Source organism: Tursiops truncatus, chromosome 3 (assembly GCF_011762595.2).
Source record: "Tursiops truncatus isolate mTurTru1 chromosome 3, mTurTru1.mat.Y, whole genome shotgun sequence".
NCBI lineage: Eukaryota > Metazoa > Chordata > Mammalia > Artiodactyla > Delphinidae > Tursiops > Tursiops truncatus.
In genome coordinates, this window is record NC_047036.1 from 41,303,127 (window position 1) to 41,330,331 (window position 27,205).

At 41.4% G+C, this 27,205-nt stretch overlaps 1 protein-coding gene across 9 annotated transcripts in view; it reads right to left on the reverse strand.

Moving 5' to 3' along the window:
* Positions 1–27,205, reverse strand: part of ARL15 (ARF like GTPase 15) — a 409,746-nt gene that overhangs the window by 269,088 nt on the left and 113,453 nt on the right. For all 9 annotated transcript variants that reach the window (XR_012330672.1, XM_073802108.1, XM_073802107.1 and 6 more), the window contains one exon: positions 5,136–5,280. Coding sequence is in view for 8 of the 9 variants with exons in the window: in XM_073802108.1 (XP_073658209.1) it covers positions 5,136–5,280 (145 nt within the window). In the remaining variant the exon portion in view is untranslated. The remainder of the gene's footprint in view (positions 1–5,135; positions 5,281–27,205) is intronic.

Sequence of the window (27,205 nt, forward strand, 5' to 3'; positions counted from 1 at the left end):
ATTTCATCTCATATATTGTAGTGCTCACCACTAAAATTTGTATATGGTTTTTTAGATATTTTGCATGTCTATACTTTTATAATAACAGTTTTAATGTCCTTCTTTGTTAATTCTAATCTTTGTGACAGTTATGAGTCAGTTTCAATTCACAGGTTATTCTTCTCATTATGAATCATGTCTTCCTGCCTCTCTGCATGCCTGGTAATTTTTGATTAAATGTCAGACATTGTGAATTTTACCTTAAGTGCTGGATAATTTTGCTTTCTGTAAATCTTACACAGCTTTGTTCTGGGGTGTATTAAAGTTTCTAGGAAACTGTTTGAGCCTTTTGTCTTATTAATATGATTTGCTACATGCGTCTAGGGCAGTGCTCAGCTTAGAGCTGATTCCTAAGGCAAAACCTTCCTTAGTACTCGACCCACTACCTCGTGAATTGTGACTTTTCCAATCTGGCTTGTGGTAACAGGCGTAACTCTCAGTCCTGTGTGAACACCAGGCACTGTTCCCTCTAGCCCTTTCAGATGGTTCTTTTGCTAGCCTTGAGTAGTTTCCTCATGTGCATGCAATGAATACTATGACACATACTCAAAGGAGACCCTCTACAGATCTCTAGGGTTCTCTCTCTGTACAAGTCTGTCCTCTCCAGTACTGTGTCCTAGGAACTCTAGCTGCCCTAGTCTCTCCAGCTCTCAGCTCAATCCCCTCAATGCAGGGAGTCCACTGAGCTCCACCTCACTTCCCACTGGAGCTGTGCCATGGCCTGGGAACAGTCTTGAGGCAGTAGGCTGGGGCAACTGTGGGGCTCATCTCATTTGTTTCTCATCTCTCAGGGATGACTAACCCTTGTTGCTTGATATTTACTTTCTTAAAAACTGTTTTATATATCTTGTCTGTGTTTTGTTCCCCCCTTTTGGTTATTTCAGGTGGGAGGGTAAGCCAGTTCTAGTTACTCTGTCTTGACCAGAATCAGAAGTCTTCACTTATTCTTGCACTCCCTGCCCTCTACTGAACATCTTCAGTGTTTCCTTCTTCCTGATCACCACCCTTACACCTCTGTCCACTAGCATGCTCACATGGCACATTTCCTTGCAAAAATAAACTCCTTCACCACTGCTTCCTGTGTTTCTGTCTTTCTGTTACCTTCTTAAAAGAGTAATCTATGTGCAATCTTAGCCAGGGGCCCAAGGAGTAAAATGGACAGTCTGTGCCTCATTCCCTCTGCATGCTCACCACCCTCTCATGGTTCATGTTAGTTTCTACCCCAACGCTCTACTGAAACTGGTCTACCATTGGTCATTAATGGTCACCACATCCATGGCCTCCTCTCAGATTTTAGACTTCGGTTTATATTATTTAATTCTGGTTCCTTTGATCTATTGTTCACATTTGACTTATATGATACTATATAGAACTGCCTGGTTTAGATTCCCTGTTTAATGCAGATGCTAGAATGTAAGCTCCAAAGGGCAAGGAGATTTGTCTAGTTCGTTCACTGACGCACCCTTAGTGCCTAAATCAGTGGCAATCATGTAACTGGCATTCAACAAATGCAGAAAGAATGAATGAAATATAGTTGGTGCTTAGCACTCTTCTCCTCCCTCTCTGCTCATCATCCCTCAACAATCTCATGCAAATCAACAATTCAGTTGTATCTCAAATCTAGATCTCTTGCTATAAGCTCTCTTTAGTCAGCCTGTCTTTTGGCATTTGGATCACTGTTGAAAGTCCTGCCAACACCTCAAATTAGCATGTCCAAAACTAAGCTCATTATCTTGTATCTTAAAACTGTCTGTCACCTTCTTCCCACTTTTTATATTTCACTCAGTCACCAGCTAGAAGTCATATTTGATTCTTTTCCTTTCCTCTCTATTTCCCAATATCTTTGACAGTTTTATAGGATTAATGACATCTGCCTCTAACTCTCCATTCCTCACAGCCCCTGATGGATCACCTCTCCATGTTACAGGTCTCTCTCAGTAGCTTCTCTAGTCTCTAGCTTTGGGTCACAACTCATGCTATACCTCCATATCTTGGGCCTCAACCCAGTAAGATCACGAACTGTTCTCCAAATACACCCTATGCTTTCTATCCTTACTCTCCTCACCCCGTTCCTTAGATTCTCCCCATCATATGAGGCCCTATTTGAATGAGGCCTTCTTTGATCCCACAGATTAGAAATGATCACTCTTTTAACTTTCATATTTATACCATCAAGTATAGCACTTATTCTGTCTTAGCTCCTGGCATATATTAAACATTCAATAAATTTAAACTGTTTATCATGGTAATCCTACCCCAGGTATAAACTTCTTGATAGCCGAGACCTCCAAACAGGTCTCCAAAAAGGCACGGCGCCTGGTTCAGGACAATGACAACTCATAGAAGCTTGATATCCAAAATGTCAGCCAACTTACTAATTCATCAGAAAATCAATTAGCGCACAATGTTACAACGGGTTCCAGTAAGAGGAAAACATATTATTAAAAAATTGAATAAAAGCAAATATAGAACATATTGCATTGCAATTTATAAATAATAAATTATAAAATTATTTACAGATAATTTTGTACATTGTAATTCAAAACTGTGCTTCTAGCAATAGTGCTTCTCATTTCTACCTCTGATAAGTGAAGAACGGTATACTTGTGTTACTCATACATATTTTGAAGGAAGTTATTTTGCTTTAAAAGAATTGTTAAGTTAATAAAGTCTGCATATTACGTAACACATTCCTCAGAAGACGTCCACAGCTTTACAGACAACTAGCAAATAATACTCTCATCAGAAATTCTAAGGCTTGGGTACCACTAACCTTCATTTGGAGACCTGCACTGGCATCCTACCTCTGTCATTAACTGTGTGAAAACAGCCATATCACCATACCTTTGAGCCTCAGATGATTTAAAGACAGAATATGGAAAAAGAATCTTACCTGTCATAAAAAGCAGTTATGAGGTTCAGAGAGGTACGATATTTTATGTAAAAACATATGGATTCAATTTACTGTTGCAGGCTTATTCACTCAACAAGCATCTTAGCTATGTCCAAATCGTGTGCCAGGATCTGGAGGCACAAGCTAAATAAGATGCTCTATCTGCCCCTTAGCCTGGGGAGACAAATGTGTCAACAGCAGTGTCTCAGGCACTAAATGGTAGAGAGATAAACACTTCACAGTGGGAGAGCAGGGAGTTCTCAGTTCCATGTGGGGGAAAGGAAGGTAGTTAGAAATGGCTTCCTGCAACAGGCCACACTTGAGCTCTGTTCATCCTCCCTGTGGCCTCACCAGTCATCATGAACCCCTCAAGCTTTTCCTCAACCTTTAATCAAGCTATGACTCTGTTTCTTCACAGGTCCACAGTTTCTTATCTACAATTCTAAACTCTGAAAAGCCTTCAAAGCCTGCACTCTTCCCCTAACTTATTTGGTGGCAAAACCTGGCCTGAAATGAGGTAAGGCTCTTGGTCATCAATATTTTTCCTACTTACAGGAAATCCTAGTCAACGGTTCCACCATATACCCTTCACCTAAGCCAGGACCTGAGTCACCCTTGGCTTCTCTCTCTCCCTCATCCTCCAAACCCAACTGGCCAGCAAGCTCTGTCAATACTAGGCCTGCAATAAGTATCCTATCTATTCCCTCCCTCCTCCCTCCCCCTCTCTTCTCCCTCCCTCCCATCACTGTCTTAGTTAATGGCTAATGGAGCTTTCCACAGTTCAGCCTCAGCATCATGGCTAGCGTGATCTTTCTCAAATGGATATTTTATCACACAGTTTCTCTTTGCTTAAAGTATGTGCAGATGTCTCTGTGCTATCTACAAAGCTCAAATTCCTGAGTGTGGTATAAAAGGTTTGCCAAGATTTGGCCACTGCCTATCTCCTGTGACTCAACTCGTGGCATTCTACTAACCATGTGTCGCAGCCACTCGGAAATGTGGTTCCCAGGAGGTAGCAACCTGTTTCAGGCCCCTCTGCCTTCACACAGCTTCCCCTCTGTCCCCAAATCTTCTTTCTTCTCCCACCTCACTCTCTTATTCCTGCTTGTCTGCCAGGCTTGCTCGTCCTCAAGATCCAATGTAGAAAACTCCATCATGTATCATCCTCCCCTTCCCCCAGTCCGAGCAAAACTGATTGCTTCTCCTCCTTTGTGTATTTCTGGACACAAGCTTAATGTCTGTGTGGCTCATAGCCTGAGTCTCCTGGAGTGCTGGGGTCACTGCTTATCCCCAGTTTCTAACACTGGACCTAGCACATGATAGGTGTTCAGAAAAGAAAGCTGTCTGAATGAACAATCTTTTTAAGTTTCCCCGACAATGTCCCGGCCCACTCCTTCCCTGTCAGTTCTCCCACAGCAGCTCTGGTTTTCACCTCCCATAATTTTCTCTAGTTAACACTTGTCTTTCTCGCTTCATTTTCAGAGGAAAAAGAGGACACTTTTGGCGAGTGAGAAAAGTTCTTGGTAGCACTTTGATACTCTGGGCCAGATAATTCCTCACGGAGGGCGCCCGTCCTGTGCACTGTAGGATGTTTAGCAGCATCCCCGGCCTCTACTCAAAAGAAGTCAGTAGCACCCTGCCCAAGCTGTAAGAACCAAAATGTCTCCAGACATTGCCAGATGTCGCCTGGAGAGCAAAATCTGCCCTGATTGAGAACCACTGCCTAGACTGACTTTTCTTGGCCACCTCAGGGAACAACATGGTAAACCTGATCAACGGTCCCTGTGCCCACCATCTTCCAGGGAAGAAGATTCAGACTATCACTTGTACCGTGTAGGGAGCGTGTGACCAACACGAGTAGGCTAGAGTGATACTTCAAGGGAGGAGGACGCTCAGTGGGCCTGAGCTGAACCCATCTATCACAGTACGAGAATTCCAGGTTGCGAGGTTAGTTTCTATCAACATCCTCCTGGCTTGATTTATTCAGTGGCACTGAAATGACCAACTAGAGGGATGAAGCGTGCAGCAATTTGATGCTATTAAAGCCCCCCTTAAATATAGTTTGAAAAACAGAGGATCTAAAAATAAATAATCAACTGACTGAAGCATTTCAGTGAAATGAGGGGACCCCACCAACAGCATAGGAAACGAGAGCATCCCAGGGGTGAGGAAGAAAAGGGCGAGAAGCCGGCGCTGTACCCACCTGTGGTCGACACCACGCTGTTGGGGCTTTCGCTGCAGAGCTTGGACAGGAGGCTGGTCTTGCCAGAGCCCGTGAGGCCTATGCAGACCAGGTCATACTCTGGGCGCGCAGGTGGTGGTCCCTTGCAGCAGAGTGCTCTAAAACACTGCCGAGAGAGGGGAAATGCAGCGCTTTTAAGCATGACTGTAGGCACAAAGCTTAGTCACATTTCAAATGACTATGTACTGAGAGGTAATTAAATAACCTATTGACCCTACGGAGGAAAGGGACCTTTAGAGTGAGAGACCAGGAGGACACCGCCTTGACGAAGCAATCAAAGTTAACTTCCCAGGAATGAGACCCACTCGGACTTGCCGGCTCCCCTCTTGCTGAGACGGGGGCACCGCGAGGGGTGCCACGTCATTATGCAGCTTTTCTGCCAAAAATGCACCACCGTCATCCAAGCACGAGGAAATCAGACGACACCTCCGCGAGGAGCATTCTGCAGGACAAGCAGCCTGTTCTTCTCTAAAACGTCAAAGAAAGACTGAGGAACTGTTCCAGGTTAAAGAAGACTAGAGAGACATAACGAATGCCATGCCTCCTGGATCGGGCGGGGGAAGAGACATCATAAACGACAGTGTTGGGACAACAGGTGACAGCTGACTAGAGACTGAATAGCAGAGCCTGCAATGACAGTATCACTGAAGGTTACAGTTTCTGAATTTAATCAGCGGACTGTGGTTACGTAAGGAATATCACTGTCCTGAGAAAACACATACGATAGTACTTAGAGATGAAGAGTCTTGACATCTGCAAGTAACTGGCTAAGAACATTTCTAAATCTCTATCTCCATCACCGTCTCCACGCCTAGATGGTGAGGAATGTGATAAAGCAATCATGGTAAAATGTTAATGACTGGGGAACCTGAGTAGAGTCTACAGGAAAGTTCCGTGTACTAGTCTTCCAGTGCTTTGATGTTATTTCAAAATAAAATGCTTTTAAAAAGCATTAAATAGAATTCCTGTGTATATCACCGCCATCTTGACTCTTGCTAAATCTTGCTTCAGGTCAACTGACCTCAGGGTACTATGAACTGCCGTTTGCTCTGCAAGGGTTAAAGACAAGGGGATTTGGGAGGCTGGAAGCCACTCATGCAGTTTTTGGTCTTTCTACTTATTTGACATCTACTTATTAGGGGCCATCTATGTGCCAGCTTGTAGAGTCTGAAGCATTTAGGACCTGAAAGATTCAACAGAGGAAGAGGGAGACAGAGAGGTAAGAGGGAGGCAGACCTACTGACTTCTGGGTCCTTTGGAGATCATGAGAGAAGAGACCTATAAAATGTCTGTGCTAATTCTTCTTACTCAGATGAAATGTGACGCCTAACTGGCTGTCATACTCTCATAAACCAAGCTTGATTATTCCTCACCCTCACTTCTCATATCCACGTTAGTCAACTGACAAGTCCAGTCCATACGACCTCTGAAACAGGTCTAGAATCTGTCTGCCTCTCTCCAGCCCAGGCCACCGCTGCCTGGACAACATCAACATCCTCCAATGGGTCCCAGTACATTCACCGTTGCCCCCTCTATTCTCCACACGGCCTCCATAATGATCATCATGGTCTACAAGACCTTCCATGATCTCTTCCACCCACCCCTCCAGCCTCACCTCCATGATTCTCCTCTTACTCTCCCTCTCACCCTCCCACCTCCAGTCACGCTGACCCTCTGGCACCTCAAGGCATTCAACATACGCCTCTCCCTCTTCCCTCCCAACTCTTGGCATAGCGAATGCTTCATTGGCTTTCGGGTCCCAGTTAGAGCACCCCTTCCTCAGGGCCGCCTGCTCTGATGCTAAGAGTACATTAGCAATTCATGTCAAGCTCTCACAGCACTTTTGTGAATTCAGCACACAGACTATTACAGTTTCTCATTCATCACCAGACTGTGGGAACCATATCTGTCCATCTTCATCCTAGTATCCACAGTGCTTAGCAGAGTACCCGGCATAGAAGCCACCCTCAGTGAATAACTGTTGAATGACGAATGAATGACATTTAAATTTCGCCTAAGAAAAGAGAAAAGAAAATGTAAAGGCTAGTAGGAAGCTTGATCTAGGCTCTCTCTGGGTCCCCCATGCTTCAAGAAAATAGTGTTAAAATAAAAGAAACGCTTGACTTTTTCACTGCTCTTCAATGCCAGAAGTTTTAGCCCAGTTACCAAAAGAGTGGTTTTGATGTGCACGACCTACTTTCTTGGTACGAAAGACCTTCTTTTTGTCCTAAATTCACTTGTCCTCGGCTTTTAAGGGGCTCTGCCTACTTCTGGTAAATTCTATGATTACCTAATCCATATTCTTCATGGATTTATTAAACTCTAATCATATTTCTTCTCCCCTGTTTAGAGCCTGAGGAGTCCTAATTATTTCAGTCTGCCTTCATATAGCAGCCCCTGCCACTCCTCCATCATATTCGTGACTCTTCTCTGGCCTTACTTGAGCTCCATTTTGCCTCTCCTACAAGATTAATGACTATGACAATAAAAAGCATTCTAGATGCCAATACATCTCATCCCAGATTCATATGAAGGCTGGCTGATAATGTCTGACCTTTTGCAAACTTTTTCTTACCCATAAAAGAAACAAGTCTCCTGGACTCATGATTAGAGTTTTCCTGAGAGACAGATGTATGTATGTATGTATTCCCTCAAAGACTGGCTAGCAGCCATTCACTGAGAAGAGCTCTGCCAGGTTCAACTATGACAGACAACAGCACCAGTCACACGGTGGTTTCTCTTACTGGGCTGCTGGGATCTTTGTTGGGGGGAGAGGGGAGAGACCCTATTCCTGCTCTGGACAGCACCACTCATGCTCAGCTCCTCTGCCAGAACTCCCTTGGGCTAGCTCCTGGCAAGAGACCCGTTCAACTACCCTGGCCCAAACTATCATCAGTCTTAAATACAAGATGAAATTGCAGGTGACTGATTGCTATATATTGCCCAGTTTCAATCATTCACGTGGCAATATTACTCAACATATTTTGGCCAAAAGTTCCAGAATTTCATTTTCATGTTTTTTGTAAACTCCAGAGTGTAAAAACTTTGCAGCCAAGCCCAATAATATCTACATCACCTGCTCATTTATTCTAGGTCACCTACGACATGTCTGACATAAAAGGCAATTTAGCAGTGACGTTCTACTCCACTCTCGTCTTTATCTCCTCTCTCTCTGTTCTCCCCAGTGACGCCGTCTCTACCCCAGAGTTCCAATCATGCAGATGGTAAAGGCATGTAACATGACATCTCCCCTCTCCCCCAGTCTCTTTCTGGAATTTCAGGCTCCATATTTCAACTGTTCTGAAAAAACCCAAACTAAACCAAATCTGAATAAAACAAAAGCCCCCCCCGCCCCCGCCCCGCAAACCACAGTCTGTAAGAATGAGACATTTTGGAACATAAAAAGCATAAAGGTTAGACTGACAATTATTCTAAGGCAGGATCTTTGAAATAAGTCACAGACTCTTGGAGTATTTATTTGAAATAAATAAATCCTATGGTTAACAGGGGTAGTGTCAGATTCAAGCCATAAAATGAGACTCTTAAAACTATGCTACTTCAAATGGGGGAAGAATGTTCATGTTTTTGGAGTCAGTTCCTAAAAACTGTACAGAGTTTTCACTTGGTTTTCATTTTAAAACTTAATGAAGCTTTGGATCTCATAGTCAATTTACTTAAAATTACTCATTTTGGCCTCTAGACCATACTGTACCAAAGTTCATTGTGTCTGTCTCCTACAGCAGCTCGTGCATTGTTAAGGGTAAGCCCCTTTCACTGGTGTACAATGCTAAACACAATGCCGTCGGCCGTCCTGACAGCAAGCGGCAAACTCAGGCTTCATTCCCAGGCCAGACACTGAGGCATTGTATGACTCCGTGCAGGCCCATAAACCTCGGCGGCTTCAGTCTCCCCACGATTAACCAGTAACGTTTTAACACTATCGGCCACTTCCTTTCTTTAGGAGGACATTATGAGGCAACAGTTCAGTGCATTATGCTATGAGAATACAGGTAAATAAGTGCCCATCTTCCTAAGGCATCTTAGGTGATTGTTAGCTTTCTTGGGCAAGGGCCTGGCAGCCCACCATACAGCCCAGACTGTGGTACTTCCCTTCCAGCGGCCCACAGCAGTCACCACATGCTCCAACCCATCCCAGTCCAACCCAAGACACTAAAGACACACAATCCTTACCCTTCACTTGCAGCAGGCAATAGAGAACAGGGTAACTATGGCGGGTGGGGGGGGCAGGGGAAGATGGCATCAGACAACCAAGGTCACAGCCTCTGTTGCCTAGATTGCTTTAGTTCACAGGTCTTTTCACATAGGGTCCGTTATGACTTGCTCCTTTCCAAAAGAACCCAGTGTCTCTCTCTTATCATGTCAGGATGCAGGATGTTACCCCCCAGCATGCATCCATAATCTTCTACCAACACTGTATGTGAGGAAACAGTGTGTCAATATCTTGAGAGAGGGCCAAGACCGGAATCACCAGTAGTAACTCTGTGTCGTAGACTTTGGACAAATTGTATAACCCTTAGCTAAAAGGCGGATTAGCCAAAAAGCCCAAGCAAAACCTTAGGAATATTTGCTTGAAGGAGTATGATCACATGTATCAGGAAAAAAAATAAGCAAAAGATTAAATTGCAAGTATTTCAGTCTAGTGGTCTAGCACCAAGGCAGCAAGATTATCTTAAAATGTCCCCATTTCTGTTGGGGACAGCGCCAGACATCGGTAGGTCTGTCGAGCACTGTACACTGCAGGACTCAGTGAATAACTACTCAACAAATTGACGCTGTAAAGCACTAATGAAGCACTTGACTGTATATCGCACTTCCCTCTACATCTCCACCTTAATGATGCCAGCCACCCTCCAGATCACTCTCTAGTCCCTCAAACAGTCTGAGCACTTCGTGTTTCTGTGCCACCCGGGTCCTGTGCACTCAAGAGGAAATCTCCCCTCTTTTCTACTTGGCAAATTCCCATTCAAAGTTCTGCTCAGACGGCACCTCCTCCGGAAAGTCTCCCATTCCCCTGGCGAGAACTATTCCTTTCTTCCACTCTTTGGTCCTTTACCACACTTCTAGCGCTGCAGTGAGTATTATGCCCCGTGCATTTTTTACTGACTGTAAGAATTATTAGATGACAGAATTATGCACACTGACCCAAAGACATATTCATCCTTGGTCTGACTGTTGGTTCAAAAAGTTTAATTTTACAGCTACCAAGGGTGGCCAGGCACCAAAGCAGAGGAGCAAAGCTGTCATACAATTCACCATTCTAGACAGAGTCCTGCTCGAAATCTTCCCCCTCTGGCACTGGCCCCTGCATTGCCCACATCTCCTACCATTCCGTCTCGTTAAATCCCTAGCCTTTGGGGACATGGCATTTGTTTCAATTGACGCTCTGTTTTTCATCATGAATACATGATTTTATTCTGCGCATGATTTCAATTGGATTGAGGCTCTGTAGAGTTGCTGGAAAATTTTCTTCAGTCAGTGTCGGGGCTTCCCACAGCTATACAGTCACTGCCCGAGCCCCATACTACCTCTTCCTTATTTAAATACGGGTCTTCCCAAACAAAAACCGGAGTTTTCCTATGGCGGATGACCAGGTCTTTCCTTGGAGTCCTCAGGTGAGGCCTGGCACTGCGCTCAATAAATACTTGTCAGATTAACAAGAAAACAGTTAGTTGGTACCTAAAAGCAAGAGAAGTCACCCATGACTTGAAGTGGATATATTTCTTAGGTGGTTTGGTTTCAAAACCAAAAAGAGGCACCTATATATTCTGAACCTCACCAACTCTCACAATGACAAAAGGAAGTCAATTTCTAGAATGTTTTCTAACACTAAACATGTTCACTGAATAAAACATTAAGAAGCATATTAATATCCAAAACTACAAGATTTAAAATATTTTCCGGGCTTCCCTGGTGGCGCAGTGGTTGAGAGTCCGCCTGCCGATGCAGGGGACACGGGTTCGTGCCCCGGTCCGGGAGGATCCCACATGCCGCGGAGCGGCTGGGTCCGTGAGCCATGGCCGCTGAGTCTGCGTGTCCGGAGCCTGTGCTCCGCAATGGGAGAGGCCACAACGGTGAGAGGCCCGCGTATCGGGGAAAAAAAAAAAAAAATCCAAGTCTATAATAGTCAAATATGGGTCTGTCTTTTGAAAATACAACCAAACATGTTTATAGGGCTTGTAAGAGCTGCTTAAGCTCTGGAAAAGACACGAGGAAGAATCGTGTCCTAATAACACAAAAACAAAACCCAAGATGGTCAGTACTATTAAGCACAAGATATAAATGATTTGTGTGTTAATTCACTTATAAGAACAACCCAATGAGAAAAAGCATCGATACTTTGCACTTTCCATTTTAAGACTGGGAAATTGAGGCCCAAAGAAGTTAAACTTGTTAAGTGGAACCAGGATTTGAACCCTGGCAGTCTGGCTCCAGAGCAATTTTCTGAGTGATGGGAATGAAAAGCCTCTAAGAGCTGAGAGTGTGTCATGTAGAGGCGACGTTCGGGGCATTCTTCGTAGAGGGCAATGTACAGATACGAAAATATGCCAGAGTTTGTAAGGTACAGAGTAAGGGCCAGAGCTGGGGCTCCAACCCGGGCTATTTGGCTCCAGAGCTCTTACTCATGTCCTCTTGGCCTTGGTACAGCCACGTCTGGAGTCAGGGCTCAGAGCCTTGGAAGCGGGGTGTTGTCTCGAGGGAGTGAAGGGGGGCTTTAACAAGGCTGCCTGTGTAACTGGACAGATGCCTGGCAGAGGAAGGGGAAGATGCAAGTCTCGGTACTGCTTCCTTCATTGCACTGTCCGGCTCATGGCCTTTCATTCTGGGCAGACACCCTGCATCTCTCTCCCTGGACAGTTAGAGGAACTGGGTTCCTTTGGGGCAGACTTAGGGAGCAGGGAAGGAGGAGGGGGGCTGGCTGGGCTGGAAGACAAGGGGATACTGAAGGGCTGCTGGCTTCTCTTTCCCGCTGTTTGCTTCTTCCATTTAACCCTTTTTTGTCCTCTGGAAAGGACAAAGCTTGTCTATGAAGAGAATCTAGCTGCACAGATTTCTGATTCTAAACATGGTAAATAAGGGGAGAAAAAAACCTCTAAGGGAACAGTTCTCAAGTTTTCCCCTTTAAAATGTGTGCATGTAAACTGTACCTCAATAAAGTAAATAAATAAACAAGCAAATACTAAACAAAATAATATGCATTGGGGAAGAGTATGGGAGAAAATACATAAATAAACTGGGCTGTGTGGAAATCCATGTCAAAGAGATGGTCTATATGAACATGCAAGCTTTTAGCTGATCCTTTCTTTCCATCTGCAAGAAGAAAAATGAATTTCAAAAATGCTCTGATGTCTTGGATTATTTAGTAGGTCTTGCAAAGAAGTGAAAAGAATATAAATTCCAAATGGCACCTCAGCTACAGAAATAATCAGCAGGGCAACAGTGTACTGTGAAGAGGCCCTTGATCACCAGACGGATCCCAGCAGATGACCCCTCCCCAGGTTACAAGAGCAATCCACTTTTTGAGGTGAAAAATCCTGTGGCCCTTTAAGACCCTAGTGGGAAAAACAATAAATTGTTTTTACAGAAGATGGGTCAAACCTTTCGGCCATGTGGGCTGCTCTGAGCTCACAGATTGTCCCAGGGCTGAGGCTTCTGGCCAATACATCACACTGCCTCAGGACACTAAGTCTGTCTTTGCCTTACCCTTTGTATTTCTCAATCCACATTCCTTTTTGGGGTGAAATACTCCATTATTTCTGCTTTGTTCTGGGCTGTCTCCTGTCTCTGTCCCTATTAACTCGTGGCAACAAAAGAAACAAACAGAAGCAGGGGATTTCATGCTTAGCAGCTACAGACATTGGCCTCACGGCTTTGCAGAGGGGCAGACATTTGAGACTTTGAATGGAAGAGAGTGCTGCGGCGCTGAACCAGACCAGGGGCCCACGTGGCTCCCAGTCTGTGCATCAGTCATCCTGAGCAGTGGCATTCATGAGTCCTGGTACGTGTATTTCCAGATGAGCCACAAGTGGGGTTTTAAAAGTTAAGGCACGTATCTGATAACTAGATTTAAAGAGACTCTAATTCGAGATTCTCCTATATTCTAGCAATCCAAAATTTCAGGTCTTCTCATATTGGAAATAGATCAGGGGGATAAGATTTTTTTTTTTAATAAAAATGAAGAAACTCAAAGAGGAAGCTAAGCAGAAAATAAACGTCTTTCTTATTTTCAAGATGTAATTTTTCTCTTATAATGACTAGATGAAATATCTAATTTTTATAATGACAGAATTATCCAGTAAAACTAGCAGTAAATTCCCCAGGCATGACTATCTGTAATGAGAACCAAGCTAAATGAATATTCATAAACGTATCCAAATCAGGGCTTCACCTGGGTCAGTTTCAGGCCATTTATTATTTTTTTCCCTCAAGAGCAAAGAAATACAAATTTAGTTGAACGTGAAAGAGATTAATACATTTTGTATTGAACCTCTTTCTTGGTCACTTTCTGAATAGAATGTTTCTAAACGGAAAGTCGGGCATGAAAATACGTAAACACTTTTACTATTCCTTAACAATGGCATTTTTCTATACTTTGTACACTTAGGAAAAATCAGGGAATGGAAACATTTAAAAAGAGCTAGACTCCCTAGGTAGATCTTCCAGCAGATGGATCATCTAAAATCTCCCAGGAAAGATCCCAGCAAAGCAGATTCTCTCTGCTCTTGGTGCTTTTTGGAACTGGAGATGGGGAGCTTTGGAACGGTCAAGAGAAAAACAAATCAAACTAAAGTTGTTTTCCTTGTAGACCCTAACAGTGAAAATCCTAATTCCATATTTTTGGACCACAGAGCATTCCTTCACTTAACAATCTCCAGGTTCCATGAAGATGGAGCTCAGCCCCACATAGCCTCTCTGTCACCAATTCCCTTAAATCCACCCATTTGGTCTCTACCATCTCCCCATTCCTAAAGTCTATGACAGCACGTCACCACTGTCTCCTGGAAAACACACTGTCCTAACTGGTGTCCTTACTTCGGGTCTTACCCGAATCCAATTCAGTCTCCAAAATGCTAATAATGATCTTCCTAAAACACATCAAGTCATTCCCATGATTTAAAATCTTTCCACGGCTACCCATAGCTGTCAGGAAAATGACCAAACTTCTTATCTAAACAGATAGGCTCTTTATGATCTGGACTTTGCCTTCATTTCTGGCCTCTGATGGTTGTTAGAGGGATTACATAAGATAATGTTCATAATGTTTATAAAGCACCCAAACCGGGGTTCAACATGTGAATCTTAAAATATAATTATTTTAAGTTTATAATTCTTATATATTTATAAGTATAATACCTGCATAATAATTTATTTTTATTTTCCCACCATATACATGGCCCTCACGCCAACCATACAGACCTATGTGCAGTTCCTGATCCAGTCTCCTTCATGATCCATGTCATCAAAGGGGCTGACCCTCTGCCTATACATCATTCTCCACTAAACTCCCTCTGGCTGGCACCTAGTCATCCTGCAAAATTCAGCTCAATGATCACTTCTTCCAGGAAGAATTCTGTGGCCCTCAGTCTGATTGAGATGACCTTCTTCAAACTCCCTTAGCACCTTTTCTGTTCCACTGTCCTAACACTCATCATTCTGTCAAGTAAAGGTGATCTACAGTCCTTCTTTCCCCACTTGGACTTGGAGCACTTCAATGCAGGCTCCACTTGTGACTTAATTTTGGAACCTGAGTGTCTGACACAGCATCCACCCCGTGGTAGAATGAGCTCCTCAGTGACTCAGTACATGGTTTTGATTAAGTGCATGGTCAGACAAGCCTGAGATCCAGCCTTACTGTGATCTGGAGAAGTTACGTCACCAACACCTGTTTCCTAATCTAGAAAGCAAGGATCATCTCATCGGATTGCTGGCAGCAGTAAATGAGGTACTGTGTATCAAATGCTCAGAACAGCGCTCAGTAATCAATAGGTATTGTTATCACCATGACTGTGGTTATGAGATTTTTCACTTAGAAAAGTGTTTTCCTAAAAACTGACTTTGTGACCACCCATCAGGACTCTTCTCACAGTGCACAATTCAAGATAACTCAGGGTCTGGATTTATTTTATTGTCCATTTGGTCAAAGATCTGACCTGATAAGCCAGATACCAGTGGTGGCTAATCAAACAGAGACAGTCCTTTTGGTTTGCTATAATAAGAACTATTAAAAGAGAGCATAATATGATGTAGAGTGGGACCATCACTGTATTTTTTCTTTCCCTGAGAGGAGAAACAGCTTTTAAACATGACTGGTCTATCTTAGCAGTTAAATCAATTCTCTTTGATTATGAATCTCCTGCTATGTCTATGCAGACCTAGACAAAAGCATAATGGTGGCAAGGGGAGGGGGTGGTGGTAGTGTCTGTGATCCCTGTGCATCCTCAAATCACGTTGCTTTAACTGCTGACAAAGACAAATGTTTACTCTGGTCTAATGTGGAAGAGCCAATACAGTGAACTAGACGCTATCTCGCCTCACACATCAACACACGTGTCAGACAGACTCTGATTGCAAAGTCTGTTATTGGTGATGAGAGAGGCAGAGAGGGCACAGCTGGATATTTCAGATCCACAGCTGAGCTGGCAGCAGTGGTAGTTCAAGCCATCTTCTCACTTCATAAGCTGGAATTAATCAGAGAGTTATTTAAAGGTGTGTTTTATTAAAGAGGCACTTTAGAACCAGGAAAATATGATATTTGAACATCATAGGTGTTTTTTTTAAATGGGTGTCCTCCTTTTTCTTTTGTACCAGAGAAGGTTCTGCTTGCAAATACCAGAAAAGTGATTTATTGGAAGCATACTGATAATTCACAGCACAGATGAGAAGACTAAAAAAATGCAAGAACCAAGGCAGCCCACAGTAACACCGCAGCAGCCATTAGTACAGGAGTCACCACTTGTACTAACTGCTTGGCGTCCTGTACTGAACTCCATTGCAGCATGAGAATGACCTCTGACTACTCCAACCCGGTACCACTGACCATCAAGCTGGAGCATCCAATTGGCCAAGCCTTGGTTTCAGGCTGGGGCCCTGGCTGCCAGGCAGTTAAGAAAGAAATAGCTGAACCCTACCTTCAGCAATGAAAGAAGGGAGCCCTGACCCCAAGCTCTTGTGGGATTTGTCCCTAAATAGACTATTCACTTACAGGGCAGCCATAAACAATATCAACTATACATTTTGTCCCTTGGCCCAAAAGACGATAGACTTTCTCTATTATTACAATTTAAAAACATAAAATAGAACAATATTTGTTGATCTTCCAATTCCATGGACTTATTCTGATGGAATATGCCAGAGTTCTGGGCAGAGGGCAAGATGAAAGCTAGCAGAAAAATCTAAGCCGGGATTTTCCTGAGCAAAATGTTTTACCCTCTCCGTGTCCCACTTGGCTACTATTATTTAATACTCAGCTCTCCTATTCCACATGCATTCTCGTCTTTCTTTTCATACTTCTACCAATAAATTATTACATGTAAGAAGATGGGAACTGGCTGTGTCTGTGTAGGAAGCTGATGCCTGACAGCTCTTATGTCTAAACTTGCATGTTCTTGCTTTCCTTTCAACTTTAATATTTGTAGGAGGAAAATGGGGCAGGACATACTTGGAGGTGTGTGTAGCACCTAGCTTTTGTTAATTAAGAACAAAAACTCAATCAGGTAGACTGTGCTATTGCTTGTCACTAGAAACATAGATATAAACTCCCTCAGGATATATGACTAGGCTTTTTCTTTTTTTTTTTCTTAAATCAGACTACTCTGGTTTTCTACATATTTATCTAAGTAATGTATAATCCTTCAAGTCTCTTTTTTCTAATTTGCACATCACACTGTAATTGTGAAGCAACTGCTACAACAACAAAAAACTACTCATCAGGAACACGTAAAAAATACCAAAACCCAAAACAGAGAAACCAGAGCAATCATATTTATGGTCAACAAATAATTTAAAAAATAATAGTCTTTGGCCGACAAATTCAGCTTTCCCAAAAAAACAAAATCTGAAGGGTTATAGTAAACAAGCATGTTAAAATATAAGTCAAAAACAAAAAACCAAAAACAGGGGGAATGAGGTTGGAGGGAAAGGCTTAAAGGCATGTGTTTAAAATTAGGACATTATGTCTCATTTATTCGGTGACTCTGTGGAAATTTTATGACATTCATCCAAGGAATTATGACTACACCTGAACAGATTATCCCCGCCATGGCTCTCCAAAAGGAAGAAAGGGCATATACTCATGACTATTTGAACTGCGGGTTAGAATCAACTTTATAATTACAAAAATAGTGGATATGAAGGTCCTCAAGGGAATTGTTCATGGACATATTAGAGACAGTGTTGGCAGAGATAAAATATTTATCACCAAAAGAATACATAAAAAGTATTTGAGATGATCAGGGCTCATTTGGGAACCACACAAGGGCAGTAAGATATCACCAGAAAAACACGAGTATTCTCTGTTACGTAAAAACCTGAAACAAAGAATTTCAGTCATAACAAGTTCTGCATCTATTAAAATAAGACCTCATTGTCATGTAATCTGCGGGCAGTGGGGAAAAGAACAAAAATTGCCTTGAGATTTTCTTAACATGCAAGACTTTCAGAGCAACTATACAATAAAAACCATAGCTCTCTCTTCGATCCTATTAATGTTTTCATATTTTACAGTTTCTTACAATTTGCAAATCTCTCTCTGCCCACAAAGAAGGATAAAAGATACAGAACCTTAAAACATGAGATTTTTGAAATGATGTATTATACAATTTTAAATTCCATATTACTTCTTACGTTTTATTACATGTTTGTATTATAAGCCACATCTAGTCCTTCACTGAAAGAAATGAGAAGAGAATGAAGGAGATAATAAAAAGATAGACATCAAATAAAATTTGATCAAATAGTGGCAAGAGATATTCTCTAAATCACATCCAATTTAGGTTAACGTAGGTACTTCAAACTTTCAAAGACTGATGGAAAGGCAAGGAGAGTTCAAAGGGGACATCCTAAAGACAGCACTAGATAGTGTGATAATCTTTGACTTGACACAGGATACGGCTTCAGCAGCAGTTTGAACCGCAACCTCGAATATTTGACTGAATCTCAGCTTGAGAACTTCCTACAACACTTTCATTAAAAGCCCCAATATTCAGTGTATACAAAGGTCAAATCATTATGTTGTACACCTGAAACTAATACTGTTGTATGTCAATTATACTTCAATTTTAAAAGCCTCAATATCTATTTTACTTCAATTGACAATGAGATTTCAAAAAGAAAAATTAAAGATTTAGAAAACAAAGTACACATTGCTGAAAATCAACTACTACTAGCAATTAATTATACTTTAAATATGTTCACTCCTCAATTTTAGCACAACTTCTAACAACTTAATACTCAAATTATATGGCTATAAAAAGCACATCAATTAACAGGTCGGGCTAACCTCACCCCACTTCTTCCTCCCTTTCTCTGCTTTCAAAGCTCCTTGAAAACATCATTTCTATTTCCCCTCTTCCCTTTCTCTCCTGAACCCACTCCTAACAGGCTCTCTCCTTGTCAAAGTCATCGTGATGTCCACACTACTAGACCCAATGGTCAAATCTCAGCCCTTGTCTTACAGGTTCTTTCCGTTAACATGACTACCACTGCCTCCCTTAAAAAGCTTTCTCACCGGGCTTCCCTGGTGGCGCAGTGGTTGGGAGTCCGCCTGCCGATGCAGGGAACACGGGTTCGTGCCCCGGTCCGGGAAGATCCCACATGCCGCGGAGCGGCTGGGCCCGTGAGCCATGGCCGCTGAGCCTGCGCGTCTGGAGCCTGTGCTCCGCAACGGGAGAGGCCACGACAGTGAAAGGGCCGCGTACCGCAAAAAAAAAAAAAAAAAAAAAAAGCTTTCTCACTGAACTTCTAGACACCACTCAGTTCTGGATTCTCTCTTATTTCACTGGGAAGGGGGTTCCTTGTCAGTTTCTTAATCTCATCTGCCTCTTACCATCGGAATACCTGGGATGACCTAAAGCCTCTTCTACCTGCACTCACTTCCGTGCTGACTACCTCCAATCTCATGCTTTCAAATCTCTCTAGATGCTTTTAACTCCCAAATTTCTATCTGTACCACGGACCTCTAAACGCATATATGCAAATGCCTTCTCCACATTCCTCCTCCAGGATACTGAGTCGGCATCTTGAACCTAACATACTCAAAACACAACTCATAACTCATCCCCAAACTTCTTCCTCGGCTCAGTTAACAGCAACTCCATTTTTTTTTTTTTTTTTTTTTTTTTTAGTTGCTCAGGCCAAAAACCCAGAATGATCCTTGGCAACTCCTTTTCTCTTAAACCACACATTCAATCCATCAGGAAACCCTGTCAGCAATAGCTTCAAAATATTTCCAGAATCCAACTACTTCTTACCACCTCTGCCCTTCCCACTCTGTCTAAGCTACTGTCATCTTGCCTGGATTACGGCAAGAGCCTCACAACTGGCTCCCTGCTTCCTCTCTAACCTCCCTATAGTCTATTTACAACACAGTAGTCAGAGTGATCCTGTTAAAATGTGTCAGGTCACATCTATTTTCCATGCAAAATCCTCCAAAGGCCAGCCCATCTCACTCAGGATAGAAAAACCACAGCCCTTATAACAGATTACAAGGTCCCATCAAACCTGCCACAACCTCCCTCCCACCCCACCCCCCAACTGTTTCTATGGCAACACCTACTACAATTTCCTCCCTCAGTCAGTTGCTCCTTGTTGTTCCTGGATTATGCTAGGGACAGTCCTACTTCAGAGCTTTTGCACTTGCCATTTCCTCTATCTAGAAATTGCTTGCCCTAGATACACACAGACTCACTCCTTTATCTTGTTTTTGCTTTGCTCACACGTCACCTTTTCAGTGAGACTTACCCTGATCACTCTATTCTAAAAGTGCATCCTCCCTGCCTCACGACATTCCCTATCCCCCTTATATGTTTTATGTCTTTCCACAGCACTTACCGTCTTCTTACCTATTCAATAACTTACTCGTGCATTTGGTTTACTGCCTGTGTCCCCTCATAAGAATGTAAGTCTCATGAGGGCAGGAATTTTTGCAGGATTTTGACAGATGCAACCCCAGCACCTAGAACGTGGCCTGGCATAAAATATACACCCAATAAATATTTTCAAACTAATGGTTGAATGGTTTCCATGGATCCTTCACAACCATACTGGATTATTTTCTAACCTCTTTTTGGATTGAGGTTGATGCAATTATATATTCTATCCATATTTTTCTTGAGTGGAAGGAACACATTCTTTTACGTCACCTATTGGTTTTGGCATATCTTTTATCTGACTCTCACCGAGCTTAGCCTTCCTCTAGAACTACAACACAAAGTTCACGGCAGTGACAGACAGGGGGAGGCTGAGGCAGAGTCCCAGAGTTGTCCAACCTTTATAGGTTGGGCACCAGAGGAGAAACCAACCAGCCTGATAGGGAAAAAGCTAGGAAACAGAGTGTAACAGAAATCAAGAAAAGTCGAGTGCTTCTAGAGGGAGGAGATCATCAACTGAGATGAATGCTTCTAAGCAGTTACGTGAGGATCAGAGCACACAGATAACCCCTGTATTTGGGAATAGGGAGGATGCTGGTAATCCTGACAAGCACAATTGTAATGAAGTGGTGGAGGTGGAAATCCAGGGTACGTCCTTATGTCCAACGACCTCCTCACTTGGCATGCTTCACCTGAGCCAACCTTCCGGTCTCATTGCTTTGACTACATTGCTGATTTCTCAATCCCATGTCCAGCTTCAGCCTCTTTCTGGAGAACCCAAGCAGTGTGTCTAAACTTCCTGTTAGACATCTATACCTAGATATTCCTTAGGTACTCAAACTAACAAACACCCAAATTCACTACCAATCCTCCCACCCATTTGTCCCTCCTTCCTGTATTCCCTACTTTAGGAAATGTCATCATCATCCAACCCAGCATTTAAAGCTAAAATCCTCTTAACATCCTAGATGCTTTCTCTCTCACACTGTTCACAATTCATAAAACCTCATACTCATGCTGATTCTACCTCTTAAATATTTCATATTCTCTATACCTATTGTTTTGCAATAAAGCCATTATTTCTTGACAGAACTGTCACTACTTCAACATAAATACTGTACCAAGCACATCACAGGTGCTCAATCAGATATTTGTTGATTCACTCAAGGAGCTCATATGGCCCTATTATAAATTGCTCAGATATATGGTTATAAAATCCATTTTTAACCTTAATAACCATTACTGAATTTTTAAAAAGACAAACTGAATACTCTGGGGCTGAGATACTATGAATAATAATACCATAAATAAAAAGATCCCAAAATACCAATTGGGTTTGAGTGTCCCCTGGGAGACTATAGTCATGAACACTGTAGAGTTCCGACTGCCACTCACTAGAATTACTCTCACTGACTATTGCTTTCCATAGTCCCTTCTTGTCCACTCAACCTTCTTCAACAACATATTTTCCCTTCAGAACTTACTCTACATGGTCTAAAAGACATAACTCCAACGAAGGAACCTGAGCATTGCTAACAAGCAGACAAAATATATAACATAAATTATTAGTTTCTCTTTGTCAGAGGCAAGGACCCAATGAGACGTTCATCTTGAACAAGAAGTGGTAAGTCATGACTGGGAGAACACCGGCAAGGGCAAGTGATGATGCAAGCCTCAGCCTCAGAGTTCCTCATCTCTTCTGCAATTTTCTGAGACCCAGGAATATAATCTTGACCTTGATAACCTCCAAAGGGTCTTGCCAGGAGAGGACAGAAAAGACCTCAAGGAGTATTTTGGCCCCCAAACGTTTTTGAATCAAGTTAGAGAAAGTTATGAAACTCACAGTTGTCATACTTGACTTGCATCCAGAAACACAACTCAAATGAAGCATGTAGCCTAAATGGTTGATGGTTTTCAGCTGGATGTACTTTCCAGTCACCTAAAATGAAAAATCTTTCTCTAATCTCATCCTAATAAAAATCTCTGACCTGGCCAAAAAAAAAAAAAGCCCTATATACCTTTATGGCAAAGTAGGAAGAGCGGGTAGATAACAGAATATAGAATGACTTTACACAGTTTTGTACTTTTACTCCCTGATATTTATAGATTAAACACCGTTTGGAAGGCCAAAACCTGGAAAGAATCTGCTTCAGCATACCTGACCCATCATGCACACAAAATGAATCATCTTTTATCTAGCTCATACCACAAGAGAGTTTTACTTTTAGCTGAACAAGCTTCCCAAAGGGACATCTAGTCATGCTATTTAGAATCCCAAAGGGCTGGCCTCGAGAGCAGGGTATCCCGATCTCTCTCTACTAGTGGATTGAATGATATGGAGACCCCTCTTGAGACACTAAGGATGTTTATTTACTCAGGAAATAAATCCATATTCCTTTTGTCCAAGAGGCAATAATCGTTCTCAATTCTCAAGGCCCAGGTTTCCCTAACTCCTCCTCCCTCCCTCTAGGCTCACATTATACTCTGTATTCTCACAGTATTTGGTTCATGTTGCTAATGTTCTACTTACTACATTGCACTAGAGCCAAAGTGCATACTGAATGTCTGTCTTCCCCATTACGTATTAACTCTAAATCATTCTTTATTCAACTTTGTATCATCATGCCTGATACACAGTATGTTTGTGAAATGTGTAAATCAATGGATAAAATTAATCATGGCTGGTCTCAAGCAAATTGAACACATCCATTAAAATAGTCCAGAATCATTAGGTTAGATTAATGGAAAATATGAAGGTTTTAGTCTCATTTTTTTTGAGGTAGATTCTCTATTCATCTACCCATATTCTAATCAATAATTCTCTAATGTGTTTCAGAAAGATTTGAAGAAGATATTCCTTGTCTTAGACTTTGAAAAGCATCCTGGAAAAATAACAGATGCAGAGATGTTCATTTTTTAAAAATAAAATTTTAAATGAGATATACACGCTTACATGCTGACTGGTCTCTGGGAGTAAGAACGAAAACCACACGTTGTCTGAATTATTCTATTTAAATAAGGAAAAAGAAAGATAACACTGCTTGAAAGCTTCTGGAACCAGGAGTCATGACTCAGCTACACTCCCTTATAACAACGCTCTCCCCAGTCCACAAAATTGGAGTGTTCCTCTCAAAATCAAGCAACCTGTGCAGTTATATCTGGGTAGCAAGACACAGGAGAGGGTCATTTTCAACAGAAAGAGTAATTAAAATCCTGCATTCAGACAATCATCAATGAAAATGTGCAATAAAATGAACCCAAATTTTGTCTTCTTTTTACTCATAAGGAATCATGCAAAAAGCTAACATAAGAAAGAAGGATACAAAATATCATAATGATTTAAATAGCTAAAAAAGCAACAACTCCTCACAGGTAGAGAAGGAAATAATTTTCTATCCTCATTAATCAAAAAGTTGGCCCAACCCCCTTATTTCCAGAAAACTTCTGTTATCTGTAGTCCAGTTATAGACACATACAGATGTATACTTAATTTTCTTCTCTAGTTTTTCTGGTTTTTAAAGTAATCCTTGCAAATAATTCAATCAATCAAATGTATAAGGGAGAATGCGTAATTTCCGCATTATTCTAACCTCCTAGAGATTATTGGTGGTCAGTTCTTCAACATTTTTTGCATATACTACTTTATATGCATCTTTTTTCCTCTCTTTTTTAAAACAGAGGAAATGAATTGCATACAAGAGGGATCACTGTATGCCTAATTATACAACTAGCTCATCGTTTTTCTGATTTATCAGACAATGCTCTGTGTCATAATAGAGTTCTGATTCTTTTTATTTTTTGAAATTTATTTTTTTTTATACAGCAGGTTCTTATTAGTTATCCATTTTATACATATTAGTGTATATATGTCAATCTCAATCTCCCAATTCATCACACCACCACCCCCTCCCCCTGCCACTTTCCCCACTTGGTGCCCATATATTTGTTCTCTACATCTGTGTCTCAATTTCTGCCCTGCAAACCACTTCATCTGTACCATTTTTCTAGGTTCCACATATATGCATTAACATATGATACTTATTTTTCTCTTTCTGACTTACTTCACTCACTACGACAGTCTCTAGATCCATCCACATCTCTACAAATGACCTAATTCCTTCCTTTTTTACAGCTGAGTAATATTCCATTGTATATATGTACCACAACTTCTTTATCCATTCGTCTGTTGATGAGCATTTAGGTTGCTTCCATGACATGGCTATTGTAAATAGTGCAGCAATGAGCAGTGTGGTCCATGTGTCTTTTTGAATTATGGTTTTCTCTAGGTATATGCCCAGCAGTGGGATTTGCTGGGTCATATGGTAATTCTATTTTTAGTTTTTTAAGGAACATCCATACTGTTCTCCATAGTGGCTGTATCAATTTACATTCCCACCAACAGTGCAAGAGGGTTCCCTTTTCTCCACACCCTCTCCAGCATTTCTTGTTTGTAGATTTTCTGATGATGCCTATTCTAACTGGTGTGAGGTGATACCTCATTGTACTTTTGATTTGCATTTCTCTAATAATTAGTGATGTTGAGCAGCTTTTCATGTGCTTCTTAGTCATCGGTATGTCTTCTTTGGAGAAATGTCTATTTAGGTCTTCTGCCCATTTTTGGATTGGGTTGTTTGGTTTTTTAATATTGAGCTGCATGAGCAGTTTATGTATTTTAGAGATAAATCCTTTGTCCATTGATTCATTTGCAAATATTTTCTCCCATTCTGAGGGTCGTCTTTTTGTCTTGTTTGTAGTTTCCTTTGCTTTGCAAAAGCTTTTCAGTTTCATTAGGTCCCATTTGCTTATTTTTGTTTTTATTTTCATTACTCTAAGAGATGGATCAAAAAAGATCTTGCTGTTTTGTACGTCAAAGAGTGTTCTGCCTATGTTTTCCTCTAAGAGTTTTATAGTGCCCAGTCTTACATTTAGGTCTCTAATCCATTTTGAGTTTATTTTTGTGTATGGTGTTAGGGAGTGTTCTAATTTCATCCTTTTACATGTAGCTGTCCACTTTCCCAGCACCACTTATTGAAAAGACTGTCTTCTCTCCATTGTATATCCTTGCCTCCTTTGTCATAGATTAGTTGACCATAGGTGCATGGGTTTATCTCTGGGCTTTCTATCCTGTTCTATTGATTTATATTTCTGTTTTTGTGCCAGCACCATACTGTCTTGATTACTGTAGTATAATCTTTGTAGTATAGTCTGAAGTCAGGGAGTCTGATTCCTCCAGCTCCATGTTTTTCCCTCAAGGCTGCTTTAGCTATTCAGGGTCTTTTGTGTCTCCATACAAATTTTAAGATTTTTTGTTCTAGTTCTGTAAGAAATGCCATTGGTAATTTGATAGGGATTGCTTGGAACCTGTAGATTGCTCTGGGTAGTATAGTCATTTTCACAATATTGATTCTTCCAATCCAAGAACATGGTATACCTCTCCATTGGTTGGTGTCATCTTTAATTTTTTTTCATCAGTGTCTTATACATTTCTACATACAGGTCTTTTGTCTCCCTAGGCAGGTCTATTCCTAGATATTTTATTCTTTTTGTTGCAGTGGTAAATGGGAGTGCTTCCTTAATTTCTCTTTCAGATTTTTCATCATTAGTGCATAGGAATGCAAGAGATTTCTGTGCATTAATTTTGTATCCTGCAACTTTACCAAATTCATTGATTAGCTCTAGTAGTTTTCTGGTGGCATCTTTAGGATTCTCTATGTATAGTATCATGTCATCTGCAAACAGTGACAGTTTTACTTCTTCTTTTCCAATTTATATTCCCTTTATTTCTTTTTCTTCTCTGACTGCCGAGGCTAGGACTTCCAAAACTATGTTGAATAATAGCGGTGAGAGTGGACATCCTTGTCTTCTTCCTGATCTTAGAGGAAATGCTTTCAGTTTTTCACCACTGAGAATGACGTTTGCTGTTGGTTTGTCATATATGGCCTTTATTATGTTGAGGTAGGTTCCCTCTATGCCCACTTTCTGGAGAGTGTTTATCATAACTGGATGTTGAATTTTGTCAAAAGCTTTTCCTACATCTACTGATATGATCATATGGTTTTTATTCTTCAGTTTGTTAATTTGGTGTATCACATTGATTGATTTGTGCATATTGAAGAATCCTTGCATCCCTGGGATAAATCCCACTTGATCATGGTATATGATCCTTTTAATGTGTTGCTGGATTCTATTTGCTAGTATTTTGTTGAGGATTTTTGCATCTACATTCATCAGTGATATTGGTCTGTACTTTTCATTTTTTGTAGTATCTTTGTCTGGTTTTGGTATCAGCATGATGGTGGCCTCATAAAATGAGTTTGGGAGTGTTCCTTCCTCTGCAATTTTTGGAAGAGTTTGAGAAGGATGGGTGTTAGCTCTTCTCTAAATGTTTGATAGAATTCACCTGTGAAGCCATCTGGTCCTGGACTTTTGTTTGTTGGAAGATTTATAATCACAGTTTCAATTTCATTACTTGTGATGGGTCTGTTCATATTTTCTGTTTCCTCCTGGTTCAGTGCTGGAGGGTTACACTTCGCTAAGAACTTGTCCATTTCTTCCAGGTTGTCCATTTTACTGGCATGGAGTTGCTTGTAGTAGTCTCTTAGGATGCTTTGTATTCCTGCAGTGTCTGTTGTAACTTCTCCTTTTTCATTTCTACTTTTATTGATTTCAGTCCTCTCTCTCTTTTTCTTGATGAGTCTGGCTAATGGTTTATCAATTTTGTTTATCTTCTCAAAGAACCAGCTTTTACTTTTACTGATCTTTGCTATTGTTTTCTTTGTTTCTATTTCATTTATTTCTGCTCTGATCTTTATGATTTCTTTCCTTCTACTAACTTTGGGTTTTGCTTGTTCTTCTTTCTCTAGTTCCTTTAGGTGTAAGGTTAGATTGTTTATTTGAGATTTTTGTTTCTTGAGGTAGGCTTGTATT